The sequence below is a fragment of the Rhagoletis zephyria genome, unplaced genomic scaffold (assembly GCF_001687245.7).
Source record: "Rhagoletis zephyria isolate East Lansing unplaced genomic scaffold, Rhagoletis_zephyria_1.1 Rzeph_scaffold_00206, whole genome shotgun sequence".
NCBI classification, from domain to species: Eukaryota; Metazoa; Arthropoda; class Insecta; order Diptera; family Tephritidae; genus Rhagoletis; species Rhagoletis zephyria.
The window spans coordinates 125,896-150,224 of NW_016157290.1; the positions used below are offsets into that span (position 1 = coordinate 125,896).

At 34.7% G+C, this 24,329-nt stretch overlaps 1 protein-coding gene across 2 annotated transcripts in view; it reads left to right on the forward strand.

The window, feature by feature from the left end:
• The window catches only part of LOC108358093 (calcium/calmodulin-dependent 3',5'-cyclic nucleotide phosphodiesterase 1C-like), a 197,374-nt gene that overhangs the window by 92,460 nt on the left and 80,585 nt on the right, over nt 1-24,329 (forward strand). Inside the window, exons 2-5 of one of the 2 annotated variants that reach the window (XM_017609237.1) lie at nt 2,476-2,772; nt 8,005-8,752; nt 10,989-11,102; nt 21,492-22,154. In XM_017609237.1, coding sequence (XP_017464726.1) covers nt 2,476-2,772; nt 8,005-8,752; nt 10,989-11,102; nt 21,492-22,154 — 1,822 coding nt within the window. The remainder of the gene's footprint in view (nt 1-2,475; nt 2,773-8,004; nt 8,753-10,988; nt 11,103-21,491; nt 22,155-24,329) is intronic. The other variant, XM_017609238.1, reaches the window with a different exon arrangement.

Consider the following 24,329-nt stretch of genomic DNA (forward strand, 5'->3'; position numbering starts at 1 on the left):
ATAGTGCAGCGAATTAAAATACAGCGGCTCCGCTGGCTTGGCCATGTCGTTCGAATGGACACCGACGCTCCAGCTCTGAAAGTATTCAACTCGGAACCCGCTGGTGGTAGCAGAGGAAGAGGGAGGCCCCCACTGCGATGGAAAGATCAGGTGGAGAAGGACTTGGCTTCACTTGGCGTTTCCAATTGGCGTCAGTTGGCACAGAGGAGAAACGACTGGCGTGCTTTGCTGAACTCGGCCAAAATCGCTTAGGCGGTTACAGCGTCAAAAAAGAAGAAGAAGAAAAAGAATGGTAGAAAATTTGCACTATATATTTCACGTATTTAGCTAATTAATGCGAAATATTCTTCTTATATATGCATTACTTATGTATAAGTATACTAAGTATGTATGTATGTTTAAAAATAAATTTGATGAAAGTGGCACGCACAGTACGCCTCTGATTTTTGGCGTAAATTCCAAGGCAAGCGAATGCGAACCGCGTTCCATTACTAAACCTTTTCTGAACGGACATTAGACCTTAATTTTTCTTTTTTGAAAATGGGTATACATACAAAAGACACCAAATGAAAATCATGCTTTAAACCCTTCAAACAATTTTCTACGTGCTCAGAATTTATGAGACCAAACTGAGTCCTTATTTTGACTCATTTTGTTGAAAGTTTATTTATAATCAGAATTATAGTTCATTTTCACCAAGCCTTAACTGGAGTGTATGCCACTCGAAGGGAGTAATTGCTCATATTAAGTAAACTCAAACGAAAGTAAAAAGACAAAAAGTAAGAAATAAACCTTGCACATAAAAAACTCAAGTTAAAATTCATGTAAATTATCTGCGCTCTTAACTGCAGTTAAGCCTTTTGGTGGAAATATGCTATTATAAACAATATTCGTTTTTAAGACTAAGAAAAGAGGCATACTAAAGACCCTAATATGACAATTAACTTGAACTCGTATTGGCGTGTCCTGCTAAAACCGGGAAATATACTCTTTTCTGACTCTTTATTAAGCTAAGAATTAAGGTTACAACCAGTGATGCCACAAAGATTTTTAATTTTTTACCAAACCTCTAAAAAAAAATTACCAAACTCAGAAAAAAATTACCAAATTTTTATGAGCATAATATTCTAAACAAATTGGAAATTATTTTTCGACGTATGTAGATAATACACCACGTCTGGGATTGTGGCCAGCTTAGATCTATTTATATTTTTCGACCGAAAAATGAGTTCTTCCCATTCTTTTATGACAAACTCATAAAAATGGATGATGTCGCTGCCGCGTTCAAAAAATTCATATCACCATCGACTGAGCGTTTAGATAACGGAGATGAACAATTTACAGCTGTGGTTGTCCTTTTCAATGTGTTCCGACTATAACAATTCACAAATATTTTTAATGGCCGGTTGTTCAATGTATTTAACCGGAGCTTCTACCTCCGATTTGTACTAATCAGACATTGAACAATCGGCCCTAAAACATAAAACAAAAAAATCGCTCAGAGATTTACAAACATTTAAAAGGTTTTTAATAGTTCATTTCTACTGCAGTTTATGCCTATTGGAAAAAAACAGATTACAACTCGAAGGAGGTAGTTGCTCATATTAGGTACAAGCAAATGAAAGGAAAATAACAAAAACGAATAAATAAACATTGCAGATCACCTCTTGTTAAAAATATCTAAACTCTTAACTGTAGTTAAGCGTTTGGTGGAAATGGGCTGTAACATACAGTCTTTTACATAATTTATTTTACATACCTTAAAACCAAAACATGAAACCAGCAAATGTATCGTTAAACGGTAGATAAAATTTACTTTTACTATTTTATAAGTGGGTCACATTCGTATTTAATCGCAAACTTTTAATTAGTCCCGTGAAATTATTTTCTTTCACCATTGGTTCCGGCAGGTAAAAATGATCCAAAATCCAGATTTGTGGGACTGTAGGAGCTGTGATCGAGCCGCCATATTGGGAAAATGGGTGGTTTTCTGCTATATTGCAAACTCTACTATAATACATACTAAAAGTTCTGAGTTGTCAAGGCAAATTGTTACATTAAAGAGCCCTTTCAATTTTTGGCTCTCTTAAGGTGTAGATACATACATATGTAAGTACATAAGCAAACTTCTTTGTTTTGTGCAATCGTCAGAAGGTTCAAAGTTATAAATTTTTATAAGTAATAAGTTACTATTAAAAACTTAAAAGAAAATACTTACGTTTAAAAATTACCAAATTGAGAAAAAAATTAGCAAATTACCAAACTCCTTCTAAAAAGAAAAAAATTACCAGTTTTGGTAAAAAATTACCAAAGCGGCAACGCTGGTTACAACTCAAAATTCTGAGACTTTTCTGACTCTAAAACGAGTCCGAATTCAAAAATTTGTATTTCTCTTACCAACAACTATGTTATCAATATAAACAAATTCAATAAGAAACTATTTTTTTAACAAATTATTTTTCTCTTACTTTTCAGTCGCCAGCACACCTGAGAGTATACCAAAACGTGAACGTGACGATCCACCCACCGGCGGCAGTAGTGGTACAGTTGGTGGTGGTGGCGCAACACCGATTGGCTCAACAAGTGGCAGCCTAACAAGCGATAGACGCTCAAAATCAGATAGTCCTACTGGCAGTAGTAGTGCGGCATTAATAGGCAGTGGTTTAGGTACATTCACGAGTGAGGAAATAAGCAACACAACAACAACTACAACAGCGCATACAACAAATAGCGGCACAGTTGAGAGCGTGACGATCAATGGTCAAATTGGAAGTAAGTTTAGATAACCCTAAAACAAGAAAGTTATACAATGAGAGATGAGCACACATCAATACTTTTTCCGAGTTTATGTATAGTACACAAAAAAATCTGTATATAGCGTTTCACTAATCTTTTATATAAAAATAAGTGCACGTTTTTGGTGTGACCTCATAATTTGAGAACGGCTTCACCGAATTCAATCAAATTTTTTGCGGCATATTCGGGCCATCATGCAGATGGTTTATGTGGCGTTTGCTTGAATTCGGAAAAGGGGGCGTGGCACCACCCATACTAATAAAATACAAAAATAAGTGAACGTTTTTGGTGTGACCATATAACTTGCGAACGGCTTCACCGAATTCAATCAAATTTTTTGCGGCATATTCGGGCCATCATGCAGATGGTTTATGTGGCGTTTGCTTGAATTCGGAAAAGGGGGCGTGGCGCCTCTATTTTATAAAAATATATAAAAATTAGTGAGTTAGCTTATAACTTGAGAACGGCTTCACCGAATTCAATCAAATTTTTTGCGGCATATTCGGGCCATCATGCAGATGGTTTATGTGGCGTTTGCTTGAATTCGGAAAAGGGGGCGTGGCGCCTCTATTTTATAAAAATATATAAAAATTAGTGAGTTAGCTTATAACTTGAGAACGGCTTCACCGAATTCAATCAAATTTTTTGCGGCATATTCGGGCCATCATGCAGATGGTTTATGTGGCGTTTGCTTGAATTCGGAAAAGGGGGCGTGGCATATGTATCTTATGTATGAAAACAAGTGCATGTTTTTGGTGTGACCTTATAACTTGAAAACGGCTTCACCGAATTTAACCAAATTTATGTGGCTTATTCGATCTATCATGCAGATGGTTTATGCGAAGTTTGCCCGAATTCTGTGGTACCACTCACACTAACTAAAATATTAAAATAAGTGAACGTTTTTGGTGTGACCTTTGAGAACGGCTTCACCAAATTCAACCAAATTTGTGCGGCATATTCGGGCTATCATGCAGATGGTTTATGTGGCGTTTGCTTGAATTCGGAAAAGGGGGCGTGGCGCCTCTATTTTATATATAAAAATTAGTGAGTTAGATTATAACTTGAGAACGGCTTCACCGAACTCAACCAAATTTATACAGCATATTCAAGCTATCATGCAGATGGTTTTTGTGAAGTTTGCCCAAATTCGTAAAAGGGGGTGTGGCACCTCCCATACTAACTAAAATTTTTATATTGTATATCTCTTGAAATATTTGTGGTAGAGTATTGGAAATTGGTATAGAGGTATATCAAATAATTTCATATTCATGGAGAAAAATGGGCGGTATTGGAAAAGAGGGCGTGGCACCTCCTATCTTACATATAAAAAATGAGTGCAAGATTTCAACCAAATTTATACGGCGTAGTCGGGTTATTATGAACTTAGGTTTGTCTTATGTTTCCCCGAATTTGGAAAAGGGGGTGGCACCACTCATACTAACAAAAATTTTCTTCTGGTATATTTGAAATATTTGTGGTAGATTACTGGAAATTGGTATAGAGACATATGAAATAATTCCATACTCATGGAGAAAAATGAGCGGTATTGGAAAAGGGGGCGTGGCACCTCCCATCTTAAATAAAAAAAATAAGTGCACGAATTCTACCAAATTTAAACGGTATATGCAGATGGGTTATGTGAAGTGTGCCCGAATTCGGTCCAGCGGTTCATGATCTATAACAGTTTATGTCTGTTACATGAACCACGTATATGGTACAACAGCAGATACATGAAAAATCGAAAACATAGTGAAAAATTGTTGCTATGATGTGCTGTGTTTATTTTTTCTTCGGATAAATATCAAGTATAAACATGGCTGCAATATAGTAAAACAAAAATTCAAATAGAAAAATTCCAGGATTTTTCATTCATTTTTCAATATTTGGTGTAGAGAAGCACACCGGGGTACCGCTAGTAGAGTATAAAAAGCAATCGTTTAGGTATAAAAATTTCGTTTTAAACTTTAGAATGCAAAATGCAATGAATTTTAATTATTTTATATAATAAATTTTGGGCCTTTGCCGTTCCAGCATTAGCCTTTAGTCATTAGCTATTTCATTACTCATTCAGTTCATCAGCCGTTCACCATTCTGCTGCTAAGCACTGAAACGCCGTTATTTCACACAAACACACCAAAAATTTATGCAAATTTGTATTTTCCCCTCCTTATTTGTTTTTGTTTTTTTTTCTGCATTCTGATTTAATTGGCTTGGCTGGCTTTTGTGTAATAATAAAAAGCAACTGAGCGCTTCTGTAAATCCCAAAAAGAACATCTAGTTAACAGTGTTCCACACTTTATGCTCCAACAGTAATTGTGCGTAGGGGCGTATACGCGATGTTGTTTGCTATTAAATGAATACAAATACAAATATTCCCAATTTATTACGGACCACCATAGAAAAGCATAACAATAAATTTCATTTTCTTCAAAGACGAAGAAGAAGCATAAATATGCAAGAAAAAGAATAAACAAAAACCAAGGCTCGCACCGCCCACAGTGGGCGTTGTTGTAATTTTAGCTTCCTACAGCTGATTGTGTGCCTTGGTGTATGCATGCACGCACGCCTGCACATGCAAACAAACAAGCACTTACAATTATTCAGATTTGAAGAAGCTGTTAATAAAATGTAACTGAAAATATAAGCGTTGGGGTTGACTCAAAGGCAGTGGGTTGCTCATAAAATCGTTTTATATTGCATGCCTTCAGGCAAAACCGAACCGATTGCATTGATTGCATTGAGTTCTCCATAGAATGAATGCTTGGCGAAGTGAAAAAGCCACAATTCAAAGATTAGATGCTGTGCTTCAATGGACAAGGGGCATTCGAAGAATTTTCTTTATCCTCTTATACTGCACTCATTTTTCCTAACAAGGCAGTATACGCGGCGATTTGTGGGCATAAATATACATATTTGGTAACTCCTTTATCAGCATTCCTTTCATCGCACCAAATTTTTAACGGTCTTAATAAAAGAACTATCCGAGTCCTTACGAGTGCTCGTTTGTAGCGCTTACAAAAAGTTAAAAATAATACGCACACATATGTAAATTTTGATGGCTGATTGGAAGATCGACCTATGTATCTCGACAACCAGTTCAAAAACGCCCAATCTCAGAAAACTTTTCAAGAACGCCCTGTTTCAGAATTTTATTGAAAAACACCCTATCTCTGAATTTGGTTGAAGTATGCCCTATGCCAGAATTCGGTTCAAAAACGCCCCATCTCAAATCAAAAAATATATTGAAAATGTGTTGAGATAGGGCGTTTTTGTATCGAGTTCTGAGATAAGGCGTTTTTCAAAAAAGTTCTAAAATATTACTTGGCATTTGAAATGAAACTTTGTAATAAAGATAAAAGCGAAGATGAAGAAAGAAAGATAAAATAAGTTAATTGTTAAAACAAATATTTTTAAAGCAAGCTCAAAATTAGACTATAAGTACAGGTTTTTCAAGTATCTCGACTCCTGCGACACCTATCAGATTAACTCAACTTTCTTAAAGCATAAACAGACGGCAGCGTTTATCCGGATCAACTCGGGAATTAACTGCAGTTTATCCGGATTAAGTCCGAGATAGTCCGGATCAACGCTGCCGTGTGTTTAAGCTTTTATTGCATTGTCATCGGGTGTGAAGTTTCGAGTCTCCAGGTCATCGGGAAGCAATAACAAATACATATACATAATAGTTAACATAATTGAAGGGTTAAGGAAATATATTAAAGTTTTTCGATTAAAATAGAAATACCTCCAGTCATCAAGCATTTTATTATCGAAAATTATTAAGTCATCGAAAATTATTGAGTGATCAAAGTTAATAGTCATCGAAATATATCAGATTATCAATGTTTATTGAGTTATCGAAATGTAGCGAGTTATTCAAATAGATCAATAATCATTGAGTTATCGAAATTTAAAGAGACACAGAAACTGATTTGTCGAAATTTGGCGATAGTTGTCACATTATAAAAATTTCTCGTTTTTTATAATTCGTCGATTTCATAAAATTTTCCAAGTTATCGATATTTATGGAATTCTCAATACATATCAGGTCATCAGAATTTATAGAGTTATCGTAATGTAACGAGTTCTTTCAACTTATCGAGTTATCGAAATTTATTTTGGTTTATCGCAATCTGTTGGTAGCTATCGAATTTTTTCGGCTTATCGAATCGAAGTTTTCACGATTTGCCGATTTATTTATCGTCGGTGAAACTGCAAAACGTTCTATGTCACTTATTACCTCTGGTGCTTAATTGATGTGTTATCTGTATCTGATCGCTTCTAGCAATCGTTCATCTTCATTAGGCAAAGGAAGACAGTTTTGTCATTCGTTTATTAGGGTGTAACGATTTGCAGATGCATTCTGGTGCAAGTAAGAGACCATATAAGTGGCAAGGGTACTAATAGACATAGACCGTTTTACAGTATCACCGACGATATTTTCATAGAGTTACCAGAGCGTATCAAGTTATCGAAATTTTCCGATATATATCGAAATTTATGGAGCTATATATTGAGTTGTCCAAGTTTATCAAATTATCAATATATATATCGAGATTTGTAAATTTTGGAGTTATCTAAATTTATCGACACTTATCGAAATTTTTCGAGTTACAGAATTTTATCGAGTTAGTAAAATTTAGTGTTTTTGAAATCCATCAAGTTATAGATAAATATGTAGCGAAGTGTCGAAATTTATCGACTAACTGGAATGTATCGAGTTATCTATATTCATAAAGTTTTTGAAATTTGTTGGGTTAAAGATATTTATAGAGGTATTGAAATTTATCGAAATATATCGATTTAATGAAGTTTGTTGATATCAAGCGAGGTTTATCGAAATACATATGTCGAAATTCGTTGATAGGCATCGTTAGGAAATATTTAGATTGTGTAGATTCTTTAATTTGAGTCGTACTTGATTTGACAACAAGTTACAACAACAAAATAGACAAAATAGAGAGAACAACAATTTTTAACCAGATTACCTGATAATCAGTCAGGTGTGAATACCCCAAGTACACATTTTTTAGAGTTCAAAATTTAAATCTCTTCATAAGCATTCATAATTCCTTACAACACACGACATGAAACACTTAAACAATTCAATGTTTAGACATTTTAATTCCGTGTTTTGGTATTTGATTTCAAATAATTATTTTAAAATAGAATTTTAAATATCCATTTTGCTTTATACTCTAACAGGGCACGGCTCACTCACCATTGTACGACGTTCAAATAGCCGCAAAAGCTTTGTACAACTGGACGCACAACAACAAAATATTCTCACATCGCCATCAACAGCCGCAACAACTCCTGTAGGTGGCCCTCCACATCCCCAGCAACAAACACAACAACCATTTACCGGCATAACCGCCGATTTAGCTGCCCAATTACTTTGCAGCAGCGACAAAAGGGGTCAACAGGGAACAGCATCAAGCAGTGACAATCGCTCCAAAGATAACAGCAAAAATAGCAATACTTGCGATAGCCGTTTTGAAGTTGAATCGAACGTTTCGGTTTCACCGAACGTAACAACCACCGGCATCGCAAGCCAACAACAATTAAGGCACAATTTAGCAGCTGTTCGAGGAGTAGGTACACCTAGCACCGCTACTGTTGGCTTCAGTAGTAGTAATAACGCCACCGCCGCCATCAACAACAACAATTCCGACAACAACGCCAGCAATAAGTACAGTAGTATCGCCGCCAATACCGCCAATAGCTGTATAACCACCAGCATCGTCACCAACAAAATGCAATCATCACCACCGAGTTCACCAAATACGGGCGATATTCGTACGACCATGCGCGACAATGGAGAAGATGAACGCGCGTCGGAGGTTACAGCAGCAACGGTCGTTGCGGATACGTCAGCAGCGAGCCTGGATTTGGCAACTGAAAATTTACCAGCTGTCGATACACCGGACGCTTGCGATAAGGCAGCCGTAAGGTGCGTATAGGAAATAATATGTATGTATGTACATATGTAAGTTGTCGACCACGACACGGTTAGCTGTGTGCGCTACCATTCCGCGTGGCCGGGGTTCGAGACCAGGTTTCGACTAACATTAAAAACAATAGAAAAAGAAAAAAAATCGAATAACGGTCGCTACTCGGCAGGCAATGGGAAACCTACGAATGTATTTCTCAGATTCTCATAAAAATACATTCGCCGTTCGGAGTCGGCGTAAAGCTGTCGGTCCCTCCTTTTTGTATGACAACATCAAGGCCCACGCCACTAATCGGAGGAGAAGCTCGGCCAAACACTTACCAAAACAATACCTTCTGAACTGTATAGAATCTCGCTTCTGCAGGGTCACCGTCTCAGTAAATGAATAGATGTTAATGTCGTATCCTTACCAAAGGCGGGAAAGCTTGAAACATTTACCTAAGCTCATATCCCTTTAAATCCATTTAGACAATTTTGCATCAGCACAATATCAATCTAATGGAACGGCCTCTGAACAAGAACCAATTGGGCTATGAGCCCGGCAAATATGCTGAAACGGTCATTCATAGAATCTCAGTAAAAAATGTACAGTACTCTGGAGTCTAAAAATATAAACCTCCATGTCCTTGTTTCTGTGGCTTTCCACAATTCTTCGTACAGGGCTAAAGAAGATGGCCCTTTAAACAATGGCAGAGGGACCACTATCAGTCAGTTGAAACTTGGGATGGAAAAGGCGCCCGCAGAATGGGTTCTTGACTTCAAAACCGGCTTTCAGGTTTTGGATTCTTAAAGTCGATTAATCCCTTCTGGTAGTCGACTTTATGATTTAAATTGACTTTTTGAAAATAAATTAATACCTGCCTTTATTAAAAAGGTAATGAACATAAAATTATAAATTATAATTTTTAATTATTCAAAAAATTATATTTTATCAATTTATTGCACCTGCTTCGGCACTGAAATTTAAAACTAAATACTAAAATTAATTAATTCAGAAAACCACATACATTCATCGACTTATTTATCAATGTTTGAGCAATGAACCCATTATAAAATGGCATTCGTTATAAAATTGTGTGTAGTCTTGAGCGCATGTTGATGAACTCCGTTTATTTAAATACAGTAATGCTATATTTTGAAAATTACATTATTGAAGTGGGTTTACACTACTGCAATAGGACGTGTAAACTTTAAAATTAGGTAATTATATTACCATCATTTACTTAAGTAGTAGACAAAAGTCGAAAAGTTATCGAGTGAGAGTCGATTCGATTCGACTTCAAGCGAGAGAACTCGATTCCAAAAAGTCGATATTTTTCAATAAAAAGTCGATTTTTGACTAAAATCAGAGTCGACCTTTCCATCCCTAGTCGAATTCTATACAGGCGAATTGGTTATCTGCTAACAGGGCTGCCTGTTGAAACAATTTCAATCCTTATACAAAAAGCTCGGTGTACCGCACAAAGCAGGTCCTACACCAGGGGATAATCCATAAATCATACCAACAATTATTCTGGTAGGTACCTCATCAGATGATGGAATAGTCTACGCTTCCACCCCAGACAACAGGATGGGCATCATGACAGACTTAAAGCTCAGTTAGTTTAGACTTAACTTAATTTAACATACCGTAAGCAATCATCAATGAGCAATATTTTTTTTTTCATAGGGATGTATGTACATTGGATCCTTGGCTACAAACTTCGTCCCCATTCTTCTGCTAGAATTACGTAATGGTTGAATTTTATTTTCAAAGAACTATTTTGCCTATTTTTTTCTAAGATAAGTGTAACCAACCTTTTTTCTAATAAAATGCCTAATTATGACTAAGTTCTTCTATTACCTAGCAGTGAAACACACCTTTTAATTAAAATTATATGAAAATTGGTATTAAGGGCTCTTATTTTCATATAGTCGTAAAACTGAGCGACGTCGGGTACTCTGCTAGTACTTATGTATAAAACAAATCGAAACTAATTTTTTTCAATCGAGTTATTGAGCATTGTACCACGATTTGTTTGTAAGGAAAAATGAAAACAAATTTTTTTTCAAATCAATATGTATGCCAAAAGTTAAAAGGCGACAAAGTAATGAACCTTATTTGCATAGTCCCTCTGGATGATCGACAGCACAATATTTGAAGAGTTTTAATTTCAATTTAGTCAAAATGTAGAAACTGTACTCATAATTTCTAATTTTTGCTTTATTAAATTAATCTACTGTCATTCTATTACAGATTGCGCTGCTTATTGCATTTAATAAATACCGGCGAAATTTCAAATGATATTTTGCAACGCAACCTTCATTATGCGGCACGCGTGCTCGAAGCTGTCTTTCTCGACGAGTCCAAGTAAGTATTTTTGTTTCCGAACTAGAATTGTTAATCAGCTAAATCGTAAACTAAAGTCGTCTTAGAAAGAAAATAGTTTCTTTCTTAAATGATGAAAATATGTTTTTAAAAATTACATGAATCAATCAAAAAACAGTCGAAAGCATTTATATTAGGAATCATTCGAAAACTACTGAAGTGCAGAAATGATCCAATGATGAACAAAAATATCTAACTAAACTATGCAAACATATCGCTTGCTTAGAGTGAAAAGGATAACTTTTTTTCCGTGTCAATTCAACGAAAAGCAAATTTGCTATGTCCAAAAGGGACAGAGGAAATTCGATAAGGCCAAAATAGTACGAAATATTTTAATTAACATCGAATTCTTCTGATTCGTACGGAGTTTTGCCTTGCTTTAAACGCGCAAAAAGGTTTATTCAAAGTCTTGCAAAATACTGTAAGAAGTGTTTTCCTCTCCTATAAAATTTGTAAAATATGGACTTAGCAACTTTTCACTCTAAGCTGGCAATATCTGAAATACTTATGCAAATGTAATTTAATAAAAATCAATTTTCGTTGAACTTAGGCTTATAGCCCAGTTTTTTTACTGACAAATGTAAACTTGTTCGTATGTTTTTCCGTTTAAAAAACTGTGACAAGAATTTTTCACTGGCACAGAATAGAACCGTTAAAACGGATCATTTCTGCCACTTTTAAAATCGAAAAAATTAAAGCAGAATTCACTGATCAGTGCATTCGTAGTAATAAAGTTTTTCCAAGTTTCTAGATTTTCAAAATGATCATTAATTTGCGCCATGTGTTGGAAAAAAGATTTCACCAAATTTTCAAACCGAAATTACACATCATAGTTTAACAAACCAAAGCTTCTTTGAAATCAGGCCAATCGACATAAGAAATTCCGCACTCACCTCGATGCCATACTCATTGGCTGCAAGATGCCATAGTCAAAACCAAAAAAAAAATTAGAAAGTTATTTTAATACAAAAATCACACAAGTTGAACGTTCAGCTGGCTTGCGTAGCTTTTTGTAGAAAACTAAGCGCTTAAAGTCTTGCAACAAATGAGCTTTTGTTAGGTGCTTCATAGGCGATTACAGTATAATTTTTAAGTAGGTACTTTTGAATGGTTCTGAAGCGTATTAGGTAAACCTGAAAATATGTTCAACTATTTTAGCACTTCAATTGAGTAAATATACATACATAAATATAAATTTCTTCGCATCACTGTGTGTTTCACTTACATACCAAAAGATCCATAAATTTCTTCACTACTGTTTCATCCACCACTCATCTCACCTTCTCGTCTCATTTTCATTTTATAGGTGTTATTTATTATGTAATAAATGTTAGGTGTTCAAAAATCGTATTTAGTAAACTAAAAAGCTTCAACAACTTCGTATGTTGATGTACGGTTAAACAGGAGTTTTCACTGAATTTGTTTCGAACTTTCATCCAAAGTAAATGTGAAAGCTTTTTCATATGATGTTTTTCTTGTTATATGTACTTATGTGTATCAGAAAAATGTATTTAGTTTTTATTACTAAAATGAATGTTCAAACAAAATTTGTAATATCAAAATTTTCCTGGACTTTTTCTCCATTTTCTATTCATTTGTGTGTATATTTACGTATACATACATATGTATGTATGTATATCCTGTTTCCTAACTAAAACGAGAAGAAGATCATCTGCTTCTAATGAATGTTCCAAACGGGGATCTTCTTCTAAAATTACCGCTCAAACTTCTAATGCAGAGTAAGTCCTAGTCTGACTGACATACAAATCTACACAAGTATGTAGCTCCCCAGTTACACAAATAATTTTATGTATCAACATTTTATACTAAATGTGTATCATTTGATATTAAATCATTTTATATTCCACTCTGTATTAATAAATATAGGAATATCTATAGCTAAGTATGTTGTATGTATGAAATATGCTCTATTTCTTTACTTATGTGGCTTGGAATTACATTTTTCATATATCGTACTGCACCCTCATTCTTTCGTTCATTCATACATCGCAGCATTTTCATTTTCCTGCGCTTATAAGGTGCGTATCACAATTATAACATTTTTCTTTCTTGCCTCGCCAGTGCTTTGTAATTGTGATATACACTATACATAAATACTAAGGGTGGTACATATACAAACAAAAAAAAAGTTATATATACTTAAATGATAAAAATATATTTAAGAAATCAAGAATATTAACATCTTTTTGAATTGGTTTTCAAACAATTGTTTGATAGTGTAATGGACTTAGTATTCCAAAAGCGGCAATAAATAGCAAACCTTTCTCTACGTAGTCCTAGTTAAAACCAGCCAAAAATTTAAGCTTTCCTGGTATTGGTGGGAGTAAATGTTTTGTTGCACAATTTTCTAGAAGCATCTCTGCACCGAAAATAAAGTTTTTAAAAAATTTCGCTGACGCCTTTTTGCCAGTTAGGGCTCGTTATGAGTATATTGGCTGCAACGATATTGTGATCTGAGTCGATGTTTGGTCTTCGGATCGTACGCACACGATCGACTTGGTTCCTCGTCTTTCGATCTAAAAGCAGCCATGTAGCTTGATCAAACATTTTATACTGAAATCCAGAGCTGCAATAATATGAAAAGGATCAGCCTCAGTCTATTATCGGACGATGGAACAAAAGACCTTGACCACCCTGGCATTGAAAGTACAGAGCACGATTTTGTTCCCTGTTTTTTCCCTACCTTGCCCGGTCCATCGCATTTCTTGGATGGCGGTAACACCTGCCTTGGTCTTCCCGAGGACGTAAAGCAGTCAGGTAGAGACATCTTACCCATTAAGGGTCCTGATATTTCGATACAGGCTTATTATGCGGGGCGGGTTCCAAACCCAGCGCGCACCTATAATTGTGTTGTTGGATACTTGTTTACACAACCAGCCGCTTGCACAGGGCAGACACCCACTTTCTACAGCTACTAATTGCGTCAGGCGCTGCCGATTTCAGTGGGCCCTCAAACTGAATAAATCAGAGTAGTCCAACTAAGACTTATTATTTGTATTTCTGCCATGGCCCAAGACCCTACACGTGTTGGTTACCGCATCTTGTGCATGGGTTACTCGCTTTTTTTTTAAGAGTATTGTATTTGTACCACACCTTGTTATTTGGTCATCAAACATCAAAAAAGATTTTAAGTGAGTTTTGTAGGAAAGAAAGCAATAAGCACTAAGTTTCACGTGACTTTGATGTTTATTACTTTTATAAATTTTAATACAAAAAAGCGTTGTTAAATGAGTTATTTAAGCTGCAATAATTTCTGAATTATCTTTAATGAGCGCAACACAAACACTATATAAGGATATTACAAAAACATATGCCAAAAAGCAGCATTTCCTTATGAATAACCTACTTAAATACTTTTACACTAGTACTTGGGTTCGAATCGTTGCTTTAAACAAATTATTTCTCTTGCCTAAAACTCACTTAAAATTTCTTGCATTTAAATGGCAATTTCAGTTTTTATGCAATTGACACCTAGAATACTGAAAGATGAATAGTCCTTAAAAATGATTAGACTTTAGTGCAACAAGAATACGATATGTACCTAAATATGTATGTAATTGTATGTAGCGCTTTAGGCTCTTAGCATTTAACTAATTAAATGATTTCAATTTATTTGCTCTCTGCTCGTGAAAGGCCTTGAAATGCCACTGAAATTTATCGCCCTACCCCTTCTAACTACTTTGTGATTTATTTGTGTATATATAGTCGTATGTATGTAGATGTTCAAATGCAAAAGTGAAACTTTTTGCAGAGTTCTGTCAAAACTGCACGAAATTCAATTGAATTCCATTTCAGTTAAACTGTAGTTAGCCGCCCAATCAACCAAGAAAATGCGCAATTTAATTCAAAGTGTGACACAAAAGCAATCCATAAATTGGCAATGACCCGCAGGCAGTTTTGACAAAGTTCTAAAAGTCCAAAAAAGTTTAAGTTAACAAAAAAAAATATTGTACAATGAATTTTCAACCACTTATCCACTTAGGAGGCACTCAACTTTATTAAATGTGATTTCCGTATTAGAATTATGTACATATTTCTGGCGCTGTCATTCTACGAAAAAAAAAAACTTTAGCGTGTTGTATAAAATAATATTTTTACATACATACATACATAAGTGACAGACGTTAATAGATAAATGGTTATTTTAGTTGTACTGATCGACAATGCCAAAGTTCCTGCTGGTCTAACAAAAAAAAAACTTTGACAATAAAAATAGTATGATTATATTTTCAACTCGATTTAAGTATTAGAATGTTTGAAAAATTCTATAAAATAAATTATCAATGGAAGTTTATGTGTATGCACTTATGCGCTCAACTCTACGAAATTTCTCTCCACAAGCTCATATCTACCCACCTTTGTACCTTCGTACATTCTATACTAAGTGAAATTTGAAGCATGTCCCTTTTTTCACTTCGGACATCCCTTTTACATATATCTTGAAAATGCATTGTCTACTTTTCAGTACTTACTTCGTTTGCAGAGGACAAGCTCTTGTTGCACTGCCCTTACTTCTACCTACTACTCGCTCTTTTTCTGCCCCTCTATATATCTCTCTCTTACTATGTTTCTTAGTTTTCTAAAACTATAAACTATTTTGGTGAAAATAGTCAATATTATTCCAAACAAATCTGCATAAAGTTTAGTGAACGCCATACATTCTGTGCTTAGACTTTTCATGGTTTGTTCACTTCAGAATCAACTTCAACGTTCGCATTAACTTACATACATAACTACATATGTATAGTGTATTGTCTCTTCATACTACATTACCATACATTACAATAATACATACATACATACTCGTAAATACATTTTTCATGGCACATCTGTAAATACAACGTTTTGCTGTCAAAGTTCAACATCTTTTTTTATTATTACTTGTAAAATAAGCAATGGTACCTTTCTGCAGAAGCTATTGTGGATATACATATGTACATATATAGAAGTGGTAACCTAAGACGGGAGTTCAAAAAGTTCACGAGATGGAGAGATTGCCTTGCAATTCTTGACCACGTAATTTTTCTAAATAGACAAGTAAATCACATAGAAATTGTATTCCGTAGCTCTTTACTAAGCCAGGAAAACTCCTCCGATCATTATGTAAATCTTCACATAAGGACTGTTGCCAGTAGGAAATAAATTGAAGTGAAATATCAAAATTTTAAGTGTCTTCATTAGGGCTACGACTTTTTTCACCCAAAAATCTGTGTATGCACCATACGATGGCATTTGGTCTAAAGCCCTGGAAATGTAAAATAACGTTGTTCCAATATAAAATTGCTTTTTTGTGTTCTTAGTTCCCGTTCACTTCACAAATTGTATATTATTATATAAAACATTGATGATTTAACCAAGACTTGCCGAAAACCCTGAAATTTCACAAGAATGCCAATAGCTTACTCCAGACTACGCATTTCGAATATTTATATCCTTAATTCTTTCCAATTGACACTATTTTGCGAGCCCTTACAAAAGATTTCGAGATTTCAAAAATGTTTGTCTATGAAAATGGTAGCGCATACTTTAGCAAATCAAGCTGTTCGCCCAAGAAAAAAATTACCGGAATGAAGCACCTTAATTGAAGCGAAAACGACAACCCGAGACGTTTTGTCCAAGAAAAACCGGTCTATTCCTTTATGATTATTTTTTCATGTCTAAGGTCAGCGCCTAATATGGTGGAATATGGTGGATGGGGTAGGAGTTCGTAGCCCAATTGATGGATTTTTGCTATTGGTGGCTACACTTGTCTTGATGGAACAGCATCACGATCCTTGAGGTACCACCTTTCAGATAAAAGAAAAAGAATTTTCGAAATCAATTAACGTGGTCCAAAGTTATGCGGGAACATACATAAAAAAAACCATTAAAATATTCCGATGATTTGATAACCTCCTCCTTTTTTGAAAACATTTAAAAATGTGATGCACCCGCTCAGTTGAGATGCCTGCATCCTCAACCACCTCAGGAACTTCATTCTCCGTTCATCCAATATCATTTCGTGGATTTTGTCATCGATTTCTGGCATGACGACCTCTTTTCGAAATCAAAAACAGTACTATGTTAAGTAAATGAAATCACTCAAAACCAGGGCTCTGTTAGGAATGGCCAAGGCAAGTAGTACCTAAAAACCCACAACTGTATCTACAGGACATAAGCCTGTGCATTATCAAAAAGTCGGCATATATTTTAACAGGATATGCCAGAGTTACAAGAACCCAAGCCGAATGGAGGCAGTTAAACATTTTTTACGACACTTGACCAAACTTTCGTGCAGAGTATTATAGAGTTCAGACGCCTCCCTCTGTAAGATATATCGATAATCATCAATACCGCCAAGTGGATTTAGGAGTTCACGATTTAATTGTCACCAGGGCGACAAAGCACTTTCCCAACCAACCAAATGAAGTTAGATCTCTCCGAATCGGAATTCCTGATAAATCTTTTTTTTTTGTTTTGTGGTATCAATCAACTAATTATTTGAAAATTCCAAAGATTCCTTTTGATACTTATCAGCTAAAATAATTCAAAAGGCGAAACAATTTCATATTTAATTTGAAACCTCTTTCTCTATACTCCATGAACTTTTTGAGCTCCCCTCAGAGGAGGGACGCAGCTTGTTCGTATTAAACGTTTCAAGGCATTTGAGTACATCTATAAATATTTCAAAGTTTAACTTCTGTGCAAATATTCAATATTCAAGCATTTCCAGCAACCACAGTCTCTAACATTAGAGAAACGTTTTGATTTTGCATTAGAATTCTAGTGTAGTTTTCGAATCGAAAATCAGGTTAGGAAACTATGTTAAAAGAGAATGTCAATTAGAGAATATTAAAAAAAACGCTAGGCATTAGAAAGGAATTAGAATTCAATGTTAGAATACGATTAGATATCTAACCTTTTTCTTTATATCGAGAATTGTATAGTTCTCAACAGTCTTTTGAATCGTCTTCTTATCTTCTACCTTAGTGAAACACATTAGAATTCGAATCGCTTTCTAATCGTTCTCTATCCTAAATGTTTGTTGAGTTTGTTCTTCTGAGAATATAGATCCGATATAATGCTAATTAAGGTAGAATACTTAAAAGTGTAATTTATGTCGAAGGTTTTTATATACCCCGCCCGGCTATCATTGACTTTATCATAGAAAGATAGATATACAGACTTTGGGGTGTAGCAAGAAGCACTGCGACTTGAAAGATCTTTTGTATCCCGATATCTATGAGATTTAGACATGCATATACATTAGGGTAATTCAGAAAAAAAAAATTTTTTTTTTCCTGTGAACCATGCTCAAAAGTTTCGTTTAGACGCCAAAATAAGTTTCCGAAAATATGAGAAAAAATATAATTTTTCGATAAGTCAACTCGGTCAAAAATGATTCACCATTCTTTCGAATTTGACCTCGAATAACTTTTATCCTAGTTGATTTATTTAAAAATGACTTTCGACTTTTTTTGTAGAGCGTTCAATTCTCTACAAATCTTTACAATACAACGTATCGTTCGTTAAATATAAAAAATCAGAAGTAAAAAAAAAACTATTTTTCATGTGTTATTCTTATGGGAAATGGAAAAGTGCGATGCGGACATTCTTGGAACCGGTTGTTCAATGTCTGGTTATCACTACCTCCCAGTTAAACATCACTATCGACGATTATGACATCATGCATATGACATGTGATCGATAAAGAAGTCGTCGTATTTAACCGGAGCTTCTACCTCCGATTTGTGTTAACCAAACATTGAACAACCGGCCCTTAATATTAATATTAAGGGTTCGAATTTTCTGACACTTATTTTGGCGTCTAAACGTAACTTTTGAGCATGGTTTCGAGAAAAGGAAATTTACAAAAATGTCTGAATCACCCTTATATATATTTATGTTTTATTATATCTATTGTACAAATAACCGAAGACGGATTCGCTTAAATTACCACTTATTAGTGCGGAAGAGATTTTTATCACCTTCGTATTAGCGTAAGGTCAATAAGCGTAAGTTTGTATATATGTACATATGTATAGTGGCCCTAGTTCCAATAATTTTATCAGGATGGGTCTTCTATTGATATCACTATGCGACAGTCAAAATCGAGATGGGATGAAGCCAACGGGAAATGTTATATCGGTCAAAAACAAGTTATACGCGTCCCGGCGTTTCGCTGGGTCACGTCTAGGAATCGAGATATATATATAACTATCATATAGGGGAAATTGTCACCTTTGGTGGTCTTTTTTTGACATAACTCGAGAACCACTAGTCCGATTTTGCTCAAACAAATTTAAAAAAATTAAAAATTACAATTCCTTTAATCTGTTCATATAACGTTTTTCTATATAATCAACAGTTTTGCCGGTAAAAATAAATGTATGAAGAAAAAATATATTTTTTGCCTAAAATATAAAATTTTTTTATTTTTTAAATTCATAAAAAATCCAGAATGGAAAAAAAGGCAAGTATAAATAATATAAAATAAATATTATCCAAATTCATTGAAACATAAAATCAATATTCTTGTCAAAATGAGATACCTTCACTTAATTGTGAATAAAAGCGAAACGCGTCCATCGATTTTCATGATCTATGTCTCATTTTGCTTAAAGGTTATGTGACTTTGCGTGAAAGTAATACGACTTGCCTTTTTTTCCGTTTTGGATTTTTTATGAATTTAAAAAATAAAAAAATTTAATATTTTAGGCAAAAAATATTTTTTTTCTTCATACATTTATTTTTACCGGCAAAACTGTTGATTATATAGAAAAACGTTATATGAACAGATTAAAGGAATTGTAATTTTTAATTTTTTTAAATTTGTTTGAGCAAAATCGGACTAGTGGTTCTCGAGTTATGTAAAAAAAAGACCACCAAAGGTGACAATTTCCCCTATATGATAGTTACTAACTTCAAATCGATATATCTCGATTCCTAGACGTGACCCAGCGAAACGCCGGGACACGTATAACTTTTTTTTTACCGATATAACTTTCCCCGGTAGTTTGAACCCTTCCCGATCACTGACCCCTACCATTTGTCTCACAGTGTTATCTAAGCGGTTACAATAATATTTGTTCGTATATATACCCGTTATGTAGTTAAGTGTCAGCTCTCTCTTGAGCATGCTGACATGTCCGAGCCTTGGTTTATCGTCCCAGAACTAAGAGTATCCGCTTCGGGGAATCTCGAAATATTTTGGACCATCTCAATGACTAAGGATCAATTATATGGAAACAAAAGATCTTTTAGCTCTTGGTGTTTCTTATGCTACTAAATTAGATGTTAATAGTTACTTTAGGATTAAAATCAATTGAAATTAACTTTTAGTTAGTACAAATACAAATTTAGCTACAAAATATAGAATGAAAAAACTTCTAACATTATTTGGTAAACTTGAAATTCATAATCTTTTCTTCCGCTATACATATCTACTAAAAAGTACCTGCTGATTTTTGATTTTAGAAGAAGGCTTTGAGTGGGTGTCATTTGATCATTGTAATGGCTAGTCCGATAAAATTTGAGTTTTTGGTTAAAAATCATGGATGTTGGTAAAACTTTGCCTAACTGGGCTAATGCAAAAATTTTCCAAAAATAAAATGGAAAAATTCAAACAAGAAAATTAAATACTACAATCTCAAGTGTTCTGGGCCTTTAGATCTTAAAAATCGCAGAAAAAAAGTATGTGATTCTATTATTCATGTTCCCGAAAATATTTTGTTTACGAATCGCTAGCTATGGTATTTTAAAATTAAAAAAAAAAAAAAAAGCAATATATTTTTTATGCGGTTTAGGCTACCCACTAACGTTTGATTTGCGCGCGAATCATGGCACTAACGTGAAAAATTACGACGAACACCAATAAATCAGATATGTTTGTTGAACGTTAGTGGCTTGTTCTAGCCATTATTATTTTCAAATTACTCTCAGTTAAAGATATTGAAATACAAATAAATTTTATCCCAGTCGACTATTTTTCACTGAGACTTTGCCATGCCATTTTAATAAATAAATCGTAAAATTTCAATCAACCCAATTCTTAAACAAAATCTAATACTAATCCTAAAATTTAATTTAGATTTTCAAAAATTTTAATTGAATTTCTTCTCTCTCTTTCTGCGCTCTCATTGAAAAAACAAAACATTGAAAAATATTTACGTTTACACAAAATTCCGCTACTCTAAAATGCGCACCTGCTGTACGGCTTCCTTGCACTCTGTGTGTGTGTTGCTGTTGCTATTACTCACTGCACACTGCTGAAAATTTCACCAAACAAATCACCATAAAATAACTAAAATTGAAAACCGCACAACCGTAACACTCTCGCTCCGCTCCGTCAAACATACCTGTGCACTGCAGCAGTCAGCAGACACGCGAACCAAATGATTCGCATCAAGGTTGCAATGGTAATTGCAGAAATGTCAGTTGTAGCCAGCGTAGCCACGACGAGCAGCATCAAGAGCAACAAGAATACAGTTGCGGCAGCGGTGGTGACACTGGCGATGGCGATGGTGGTGGTGGTGGTAGTGGTAGTAAACATAGCAATCAGGATAATAACAATTTGTGCAACAGTTGTAACCAACAACAACAAAACAATGCGTCTGACAATCAAACGAGCATCGATAGTCGCACCAAGGGAGTAACACTGGCACCCCAAACGCACAGTGGGCCCACAGGACCGCCGGACACGATTATGGAAGCAGATCCGGAAACTGAAGCAGCTGCGGAAGCGGATAACGATAACGTGACGACAGCAACAAGCGATGCGAAAACCGGTGCGCAAGCAGAGCAAGGGCACACAAATGCCAGCGAGGCAGAGGCGGCGGCGACGGCGGGGGCGGGGGCATCAAAAGTTAGCTTTGCTGATGGTAAAAGCGAGAAACAATGCAGTGGTGGTGGTCATCGTGGTGGTGATGGTCAGAGTGTCGGCAGCAGTAGTAGTAATAAAGCAACCATGCAGAGGCAAAGGCGCCTGCGCACACCGGTCTGGGCGAGGTCCATGTCGTCGACGACAAATAAAACGTACATAAAAGTTTATATCAACTGTTTTTTTATAGTTCTCACCAGATTTATTGTTGACACTAATTTGTTATGTTTTTTTTTTTGTTTTCATTGTTTAACTAAATTTAATTATGTACAATAAAATGTATTATAAAACTTTTGAGCGATTTTCGTTAAACTTTAACCCCTTTCAACCCGTTCGGTTCGTTGAGTTATATACTTGTATACATACTTACTATATATATATCTATACAATGAAACTTTAATAACTTGCACACTACCAAAATACTTAATAAACATTTTAGCCAAACTAAAACAACAAATAAAAACCACATTCTGTATAAAACTGCTGTATCGGTCTCTTTTTGGCAAACATTTTGCGTCTTCTCTGTCTTGCTCTAATGTATATGTCTTCTTTTAGCATTCTATTCTTCGTCTATCCATCTGTGAAACTGTCTAATATATTTATAACTTCCGTACCTTGTATAAGTCTTTTCCAGCAAACTCCGATAACTTAACCTAACACTTTATCTAATTTTTATCTGTAAATTGTTGCTGTATTTCGCACAGTTTTTTTTATTTATGTTTAATATTTAATTACTATTTTTGCTAAAAGTTGGTCGCATGATTTTACTAAAAATATAAATATTTAATTCTTTCTTACTTTAAGTTTAAGAAATCCGCATATTGTTATCAAATTTCGAAGTAACGGTTTGTTTTGCACTTAAAAAATGTTTGTTATAAATGCATATGAATATATTTCATGCCAGAATTTTAAGGTTGGTTTAACTGCTTATTAGGTAGTAGTTGAAAAATAATGCAAATAAGGAATTGGTTCACTTAACACATTTCATCGCTATTGACTGGTTTAGATTAAGATCAAACATATATGTACCAGCAATAGGAAACCATAAGGTAATCTGCACAACAATTTTAATTATTATATTATAATATCACTTAACACATTCCCATAATATTAAATGTAATAGCCGAATGTCGGCGAATAAATTGCCTGGACCAGAAGCTCGACGAAAGTTTGCAGCACATAATTCTCACATTGCTAAGGCATATTTTCATATCCATTTTAGTATCCAAAATAAATGAAACTATTGTATTTTATATGTATTACTTTAACTTTGTCTGCTATATTTCTGCAGTGGGGAAATGACGCAGTAGATTGTAATTCTATTTTTTCATTTCCGTCTGTATAGGAAACCACTTTTGTTTCGTACTATGAGTGTTGCCAGATTTCAAACCCTTTGGGCGGCTTTCGGGGTTCGAACATTTATTTTTATAAAAAATTTTCCATATTTTTATTTTTTTCTCCAAATATGTAAAATTATATACATAGATACATATATATAACTAAATGAAAGGTAATTCAATTACCTTTAAAATTCACATTTTTAAAATCAGTTCAATAGTTTTCGAAATATAAGTTTTTAAAAACACTGAAAATTCCACGTTTAGACTCCCTTAGCGACATCCTTGTTAATTTGCACCCAAAAAAATTATACCTTTAAAATCAGGAAAAGGGGGAGGGGCGCGGGCTAAAAAAAAAGTGCCCTCCCCCTATTCTCTAGGTGTTCCACGAATTCTCGAACGTTAAACGATTAAAATATTCTCACATAGGAATATTTATATTTGAATAAACGAAATCACATGTAATTATCATAAGAGGGAAAGCGTTTCGCTTGCACACACTGCTTACTAACGATCGGCCACGTTGGGTGCAACCATGTAGGCTGAGTGTGCAGTGAACACAGCCAGACAACGAGCAATTTGCTCAGCTGGCAGTAGGTTCATTCCTTATCTTTTTGGACTAAAATCTGAAAAGTGTCAAAATGCCAGAGCGTAAGCAAAATGCGCTCACTAAAAGAGAGTAACAGGAAAAGTAAAGGAACGCAAAAAACCAAATTTTTAGTCCAAAGAATGGCAACAACAAAACTAACGTCAAATAAGAACAGAAATGTATGTACAAAACACATTCACACAAGCACAAGCACAATAAACACTTGCTATATCAATTATTTTTTGCCTCCTTCCAATTTCAATTCATTTCTTTTACTTTTTAGATTATTCTCACTTTTTGCGTATTCTTTAATTTCCGTTAATTTAAATTCAGTTGAGTTTGACACTTTTCAGGATTTTGCCAGAAAAAATTCTTCTGACTAAATCTGACTACTTCGGACTGAT